At 36.7% G+C, this 9007-nt stretch overlaps 2 protein-coding genes across 2 annotated transcripts in view; one reads left to right on the top strand and one right to left on the bottom strand.

Moving 5' to 3' along the window:
- Window positions 1–1487, top strand: part of LOC116301679 (uncharacterized) — a 12440-nt gene extending 10953 nt beyond the window's left edge. The window contains exon 11 of the mRNA XM_089038914.1: window positions 44–1487. Within this exon, the coding sequence (XP_088895040.1) occupies window positions 44–126 (83 nt within the window). The 3' untranslated portion in view covers window positions 127–1487. The remainder of the gene's footprint in view (window positions 1–43) is intronic.
- Window positions 1488–1605: 118 nt separating this feature from the next.
- Window positions 1606–5305, bottom strand: LOC116301674 (uncharacterized). The gene is made up of 5 exons (XM_031710765.2): window positions 4943–5305; window positions 4168–4379; window positions 2991–3105; window positions 2679–2828; window positions 1606–2325 (listed from the first exon to the last, which is right to left on the bottom strand). Exons 1-5 carry the CDS (start codon window positions 5055–5057, stop codon window positions 1790–1792), a joined length of 1128 nt encoding a protein of 375 aa, XP_031566625.1. The 5' UTR covers window positions 5058–5305; the 3' UTR covers window positions 1606–1789.
- Between the last annotated feature and the right edge of the window lie 3702 nt (window positions 5306–9007).

The following is a 9007-nucleotide window of genomic DNA, read 5'->3' as shown; positions in this document are numbered from 1 at the left end:
CAAATAAAAATAAATAAGAATATCAGTCGTTTTGCATTGCCAGGTGGAAATGACGCCCCAGAGGAATCATGGGAAAACAAGCAGGATTACACAACAAAAGTTGCTTTTTCTAGATTCTATTGCTAAATGAGTGCTCAGTGATCAAACCACAGGGAACTCAATTCAAATAAAAAAGATTGAATTTTTGGGGTGCGACCACAAAACTAAAATACTTTGAGAAATAACAACGAAACAGCCGCCATGTTGGTTAAACTAACTGAAGCACTGCTAAGGATATGATATGTAAATTTAATAGACAAAGAAAAGTAATCCCAATAGATTTGAATTTGGTAAAACATTGCGTTAGCTGAATAGCCCAATTCTATACTTTGCTTACCACACACAAAGGTTTAAGTTTGAGGCTACGTGCGAAAATGCATTCTTTTCTCCTTTCAAGAATCACTGTAAAGTAAAGTAAAGTACATATATTTAAAGTCGGTAGTTCCTTCAGTTGAAATTCAACTGCTATCAATGGAAGCCGACGGTGCGCACTTTACCCCCTCTCTCCATCAGTGCTTTGTTTTAAGAGTATTCAAAGCTGAAGCGGATTAGAGAGAAGTCGAAACAGACGTGGAGATCCTGAGGATCGAACCGTACGTGAATCTCAAGCTTGAAGGTCGCGCACTAACCAAACTGAGCTAAGCTTGCTCCTGAGCATTAAGCATGAAGCCTCGCATTGAATCCTTTGTGCGTGACAAGCGAAGCATATTTCGGTAGTGAATTATTGGTCTTTTTCAAGAATATTAGGACCCAGCATACCAAACATACCAGAGTTTCTGCACATATCAATCATACCAAGCATTCTATATCGTGAACTATTAATTTTTATTCTGTGTTATATAATTTTGAACTCACTGATATAATGTTTCTAGGGTGCTGTTTAAATATTGAAGTCTAACTTTATTTTTAAATACTGCTAAAATAAGGTCATGACATAGTTGTTCACGTGTAATGCTCGATGGCAATAAAAATGTTGGGGCGCACTCCAATGACCGCCATCTTGTTCGTGCAAGCCCACCATCTTGTCGCGGTCAGCGGTTTGCCTTATTAAATAATAATTAATTATTTGAATCCATTGTTTTACAAGATTAGAAAATTTGTGGGCGGTTACTTAGCACTCAAAAAGTTAGGATACAGATACTTGTAGGCTTAGCAGCCTCCCCCAAACATCCATGATGCAATAGACTTACGTTCAATCGTTGTAAAACTAGACGTCTAACATCTTTGAGGCTAATTATGTCATATTATAGTTTGGGAATCCTGTGGATATCATAGAAAAGAGGAGGACTGCGAGAAAACTGTTCTTATCGCCAGTCTCTCTTGTCCATTGTTTTACACAGGAGCCCCAAACCCTGATTACGGATTGCCTGCCAAGTAGGGCAGTTGTATGCATTAGAGTGTATACCATATATAAGTAAAATGTTTGCTAAAAGAATTGTGCAAAGTTTTGTACGTCTACGGTCTACTGAGGTCTACTGAACTGACTAATTTGTGCAATTTCGTACAAAGTTTTTAAGGTACATATGGTATATAGTCCATTGTCTTAAACAATGTTGAATAAATTCTACCTAGGAATTATTTTCAATTTGATACATACAGTACACTCCATGTTTTGATAACTATTTGGGGCACGCAAGCAGCCTTACACCAGTTTTCGATTTGCTGAACCTTTACTGTAGTATTCTCATATTTATTGAACACGATCATGCAAAAAAGACAGAGGAAATCAAGGGATTTCATTTCCCTGATTTTATCGGACATACATTTTCCAATAATCACCAGGCGAAATAGTAGCTGAATTGGCATCACACCGGTAGCCTGACGGAACAACGATATAGTGGGATGCTCCTGCAATGTACATTACATGGTCGTACATGCGCCACTCGGTCTTCCTAGACGCGTGCCCCCATACGTTAACTGCTGTTCTTGTGTTACCCCACCTCGAACACTGTGACGCAAGCTGAGAATTATCTCCCGAGCCACGAGTGAAAGATCCACAGGCTACTGGCAAGTTGTTTGTCTGAGCCGTCATATAGTTTAATACCGCGATCCCTGAAGAGGTGTTCGTTGTGATAATATGTACTGTGCGACCAATGGATGATTTCCTGCACTGGAATCTGAGTTGGGTAAAAGGCATGAGTTGTAGAAGTTGGAGTAGATTGGTTGAAGATATCAGGGTCTGGTTGTTGTTGTAGTTGGAAATATCACGAAACGATGTGGTTAAAGTTTTTGGAGGAGATTGTGAGGAACTTTGTATAACTGCGTTGGAGACCAGTAGCCATCCTCCTGCAGACCAGAAAGAGAAGCAATAAGGACTTTAAGATTTGCTAAATCTACAACGGCGGCGTCAACCGGAAGTGTAAATAACTTCTCATTGGGGTTCCGTTCATTTGAGATTTCATTTAAGACATTGTCAGTAAAGTCAACTCATCCACAGGGAAGACAGACTTTGAAGACGCCCAGACCCTAAAGTGAAGTTATTTAAACTTTCGGTTGAATATTTAGTTTACACCTACATTCCTTGTATCGCGTTCCTTCTGACGCTGTTCTGAAGTAGTGACATATAAATGATGTCACTACAAAATTGAATTGTCATGAAGCGGAGTATTTGCTGGACCAAAATCAAAACGTATAGTTACCTCCACTGCTTGTCATGTCGCAGAACACACGCATGGGGCTGCCTTGGTTACCCGGGTCGATCCAATATTCCCCATCATGTATTCCGTCACTTGCGTCTAAAATCGCTTTGCAAGATGATGCTGGGTTTCTACTGAACCAGCCAAACCTCTCTAATGAATAATTTAAAAAAGTATATGAAAAAGAGTGCGTTATCAAGCCAACAAGCCAGCAAGCCAGCAAGCCAACAAGCCAACCAGCCAACCAGCCAACCAGCCAACCAGCCAACCAGCCAACAATCATCAAATGTTACGTTTAGCTAAAATCTAATTCACCTGAATCACAGAGACGACCTTTGAAACCTTGCAGACAAGTGCAGTTGAATTCCTCGGCACTATTGACCTTTAAACATGTTCCAGCATATGAACAAGGGTTGGGGACACAAGGATTCTGGAAAAAAGTCCACAAGAAACAGGTTAGAGATAAACAAAAAATGCATATAAATAAGGGATAGAGACACAGGAATCCAAAATTAGAAACAGCTATTTAAACAAACCTTGGTGGATGTTTTTTTGCATGTTGCATGCTGTATGCTGCATGTTGCATGTTATTTGTTGCCTGTTGTCTGTTGCATGTTGCATGTTGCATTCTATACCAAACTTTAAATCCACTATTAGCGATGTGAATGCAATCAGTGAAAGGTCACTGAAATATGGAATATTTTGTTATTCCAGTACACATTGGCTGTGTCCACTGAATGGATCAAAATACAATCTTTAAACTCGACCACTTTAATAGTACACTCCAATTGTACATACAATAACCGAACGTGATTCGGTTCACTTCAAACCTATGAGTTCAGTAGCTATTCAATGTGCAACCATGGGTAACAATTAGTATAAAAGTAGGCAGAATGCAAGAATAGTTGCATAATCGGTGAAGTCAGAGGTCGCACGAGTAGGTGTACCATATCAGGATGGTGACCTCATTGACTTATTTCTAAATGAACGGACAGGCAGCGACCTGTCATAGTTTTTTCTCGGCATTTATTCATGTTTTCTTACCACCCTCCCTCCCTTAAAGTTTGACAAATCAAGTAGCCATCTGCTCCCTCTACCGCGGTCTCGCATTTTCCCCAAAACTCACTATTTATTCTATTGTGGAGCATTGTTGCACTTTGAATATATTACTATAGTTGTTGTTCTTAGTCGTTTTCCAGACTGCACAAATCCATTCACATGATTCTAAACACAATCTAATAAACTGACACAAAAAATTAGACAATTCTAACAGTCCGCACGTGCTCTGCATCACGTGACCTCAGGCCTAGTGTGACTTGGTAGCCACATATTTCTTCTGCGTTGACAAAATTTGGGGAAATTTCAAATATTGTCGTGACCTTTCGTGGATTGCATTCAAATCACCTATGCATTTAAAGCCTGGTGTGCAATATGCAGCATGCAATATGTAGCTGTATGTTTTGAATATCTCAAGTCTGTGGTTTCCCCTAACCTTTTCATAGTAAGTAAATCCAGAATTTGCCTGATAATCCACATTTGCCGCAGAATCTTTACTCTTGCTGTTAAGCTGACATTGATGATTCTTGCTGTTACCGTGTTGGTAGTTGACAGATTTGCAAAGATGTGTTCGGAGACACTCTGAACTACAGTCGATTGCATCATGGGTCATTGTTGTCTTGATCACGTGATTCACTAGCGCGTGGCCTAAAAAGTCATTTTGAAATTAATGATAAGGACAAGGACAAGGACAAGGGCAACTGCACAACGACAAAAAGGACCTTAAGCTGCAGGACGGCAACGCGGGCGACAACGTCTTCGAAATTGAGGCGCTTCAACCTTCTATTGTATTATTGTTTCGTGTTTACCTAGTATTTTGTTCCATAAGCACCCCCGTTTTAGAGTAAAATGGCGTCTTTTGGGAGCCCTTTTCTTAAGGTGGAACCAAACTAATTCAGAGCAAATTTTGGACAATTTTATTCTCGTTTCCTTCGCAAAACTAGTGCGTCAATTTAACTGTATTTTTCATACAATGTGCTTGGATTATCCTAGATTCTAACAGTGTGTTTTATTTTAAGATTTTAAAAATGTTTAGCCTGTTACGGCCGAAAATCAAACAGCGCTATTTTTAGTTTTTGGGTTTTTTCTCCTCATCCTCAGGTACGATTTTTTTTGAAATTTTCAGAATCTTATCATCTAGTACTATTACAGCCTGTGTATAAATTTGGATGGAAAGTCTTGGGCAGAAAAAAAGTTATGACCTTTTTTACCTTTTTCGAGGTGAAAAACTGCTTCTTGGTTGTTACTGTCAGCAGATTCGACCACGTTAAAGACAAATAACGACACCTGAAGAAGCGAAATAGCTTTTCGTGTTCCTGGCATCATGACCAATCCTTAGAATCTTAAATTTAAGATTTTTGGTAAACTTGTGCTACTTCTTTTGCCAACCAGGAAAAAAAGTGCTAGGAAAAAAATAACTGTATTCCTTCAAATGCTCCGTACAGTTTTTCCAACTACCGTACAATAAGATAGTTTTCTGCGATTTTCCATATTCTGTGAAATCGGCATTTGCTAGCTGCACGCTGAAATTTACCGTCAATCAAAAATAATTATCAGTCGGTACCTTTTATGTTCTTGACTCTGCAGGCGGCAGTGAAAAACCAATTTCACAACAAGCCATTGAAATGTCTTAGTTCACAGAATATGTAAAACCGCATTAACGGTCGCTGAAAAATGTTTTGTACCAGTTGCTTGAAAATTGTAACGAAACACCTTGAACATTTTTTTTTTTTTTTTTTTTTTCCAGCTGTAATAAAATGCATTTTGGAAAATTGATATGGCAAAAATAAATACTCGATGACTTTTCTGATTAAACAGAAAGTGTAAAATAAATTAAAAATTTAGAGATGGTTGATAATCATGTCGCAATCGCTCGGAATATAGGTTTAAGTCAATCCAACGTGAATGTCTTTGAATTTTACATTATATAAATTTCAATGTAAGTAAAATGTTTTGTGAGAATTTCATAGTTAATTTCATATTTTAACGGCAGTTCAAAAATTTTATGAACGGTTGTTTGAAAACTGGATGAAAACACCTTACTGTAAATGTTTTCACATGTTTTAAAACGCCTTGTAAATACTCACCGACTTTTCAGATGAACCAGGTTATATATTTTACTGTTATATGAATATCGTCTCTTTTAGAGTGCAAACAATATATAACCGTGAAACTTTAGTAATATTAAATAGCACAATTTCATGCAAATTCCATTGTTTTCTATTGTTTAATTAGCACTATTTTGTACTATTTAGTAATGAGTGTTTCACGGATTAATTGCGTGCAGTCTAATGGCACTTGAAGTTTTTTGCTAAGATAAGAATGTTAATCGAAAGCTTTTGAAAACTTGCCTTCTCTCTCCAGGTGATTTCACCGGCTCTCTCAGCCAGATCGAATTATGATATCCAATCAGCGAACATTTCCTTCGTACCTCAATAAACAACAGCTTTAATTAAAGAAATTAAAACCAATCTGTAGAAAAAAAGATACGCCACACAGAGATAATAGGAAATTCTCGAAAATTTTCGCTTTGACAAAAAGTGACTTTTTTTTCGTTTTTGCGTTTTACATGTATAAAAGGGTTCCATACCGCAATATTAATAAAACAGGTACTTTAGAGAACAAATATACCTCTTACACAATGGATCCTAGTTCATTTAAGCATTATTGAGCTTTACAAAAAGTTACGAATATTTGATGTTTATCAGTAAAAATACAGACGCAATATGAAATAGTGGTAAAAAAAAATTTGAGTTTTAGAACATTGAAAATCTTCCTCCTTTTTCGATGACAACATTTATTCTTCCAACTTTTTTTCTTTGTCCTATTGGACGAACTTTTTTGGCTTCAAACGCAAAACCTTACAGAAAAGTTTGCCACATTTAAGACTTTTCAAAAACTGTTTCCTGGGTCAATATCTAATTTTTCATAAGCTTCCATTAACAAAAATCACAGAAAGGATAGTTAATAAAAAGAGTTGCAAAATGACTTATTTTGCCTTCAAATAATATAAGAAACAGTAACACCATGCAGGAATCAGGCAATCAATTGTCTTGGAAAATATCAGAAAATATTCAAAATATTTGAATACTTGGTTAAACTTTTCGTTTACAAATCATCTACCTCTCAGTTCTTACCTTCGTTAATCTTGCTCGCTTGAATTACTTGAATTTCTATTTATTTGACTGGTTATCAGGAGATAATCCCTCGTTCCTCTCAGTTTTTACCTTCGTTAATCTCGCTCCCTTGGATTATTTGAATTCCTGTTAACTTTCTGGTTATATATGAGATAATCCCTCGTTCCTCTTAGTTCTTTAATACCTTCGTTAATCTCGCTCGCTTGGATACTTGCATTTCTGTTTATAAGTCTGGTTATAAGGAGATAATCCCGCGTTCAAGGCAATTAGTTTAGGATATAATTTTATTAAGTTTTTTTCTTTTTTTAAGGTCCGATAAAAACCTGATTGACGTCAGATAGTAAGACAATTATTTTCTGAAGGTCAGTTCTATACCATATTGACTAAAATTATTCAACTCTAAAAAAATCATATAAAATATAGAAATATATTTTAAAAAGAAATAATAGGAAATAGGAAAAACACAGGAATTTTTTAAGAAATCTATGAAGGCCGATAATAAAAATAAAATAAAATAAAGCGATTAGTCTTACCAATTAGACAGACTAGATCATACATATCAACTTAGAAGATTATATACCATGGATTACACGTCTCAGTTAATTGCTAACACGTTGTTAAATAAATGTTATCGATATACAAAAACTAATCTGGACAGATAATGTTCTTGAAACTCCAATATGTGATAAGTAACCTTGTTTCACGTTAAGTTAATTAAATTAAAACAAGACCCGTTGCCAGGATACACTGGGATGCCTGGAGCACCTGGTTTCGACATGTATGGAGTATTTAGTTGCTGGTTGAGCTTCCAAAAATACTGATCATTTAGTAAAGTACTGAGTATTTCGTGACGTCTCGAAGAAATGACATACCAGACCCTGGTTGGGACGGTTTACTAGTATCAGAGTCTCTAAGAATCGAAAGGAGGAGTAAAAATAAGTTGTAAAATTTCGAACTGTTAAAAACCGTTTGTAGGCAGAGCGTTTATGCCATACTCATCACACCCAATCTGGAACTGCAATTCCAGTTCCGAGGGATCCGGATTTTGGCATACGTAATTAGCTTGTTGTTCAACCACGTTTCAAAAGCATGCACATTCGCACGGCTAACTTTAAAATCAATCATTTAAAACGTCAATACAGGCTAATATTTGCTCTTATAATTGCTTAACATTTTATAATTTATCGATATTTTTCAATGAATCACCATTTTTTTGAAGAAAAATTAAAGGAGATCAAAACGCTTCGAACGGCAAAGATCAAACCCTGGAATGTGCTTAGCAAATTGTTTATTTTGCTTCTTAATTTTAAAAATCAAATCGACTGATCCTAAAATAAATATTGCTATGTACCTTATGTTCCTTTGTGAGTATAGACTTTGAAGCCAAAACAGTTAATATCAATACATAAATAGGCTATAACTATGTTGTCAAGTTCAAGAGAATAACGAGCCAAGCTGAATGAATTTGTTAATACTATCGCTTATTATTCTGACTCTTGAAACCCTGTTCTCCTCATCGATCTTCAGTTGTTCGTGCAGAAAACAAAATACTGTTCGAGTAGATGAATCATGAATAGTTAACCAAGACAAGCTTTTGCCCATGAAGTTCATTGAAGATTCTTACAAATAATCGCTTCAAAATCATCGCTATCTTCTCGGCTTTAAATCCTTGTTTACGAAATTGATAAATTAATATTTCTAGTTCGGCTGTCTTGAATTACGGCGGTCAACGAAATAGAGCATGCGTAGACATAAACCTGTGCCACGTGATCTGCTAGCTCCGCCCTCTCATAATCACTTGACATCATAGTGACATTGATTGACATCTGGTACATGATAATTGATTGGAGTATAGACGGGAAACCTATAGCAGATACCCGCAAAGGTCTCTTGGGTAAGTTCCTGAAGACCCCTGGGTAACTATTGCGCAGCTTTGTCATTTTATCGCGGAGAGAGAAAAAAAAAAAAGCCATTTCAAGACTGTGATACCACACGTATCCCAGTAAAAAGGATAGGTCACCGTGTTCGTTTTCACGCTACATCTCGCTAAAGTACGAAACAGGACCCTAAAACAAATAGGACTAAGGCGAGTTCGCTAAAGCATGGCCCGCGGACAAATTTATGTCGCTAATTGAAATT

Source organism: Actinia tenebrosa, unplaced genomic scaffold (assembly GCF_029948245.1).
Source record: "Actinia tenebrosa isolate PJP-AT-01 unplaced genomic scaffold, QUT_ActTen_1.0 PGA_scaffold0__85_contigs__length_37466705, whole genome shotgun sequence".
Classification (NCBI taxonomy): Eukaryota; Metazoa; Cnidaria; class Anthozoa; order Actiniaria; family Actiniidae; genus Actinia; species Actinia tenebrosa.
Note: the sequence above shows the minus strand (reverse complement) of the source record. Positions and strands in the feature narration are given on the sequence as shown.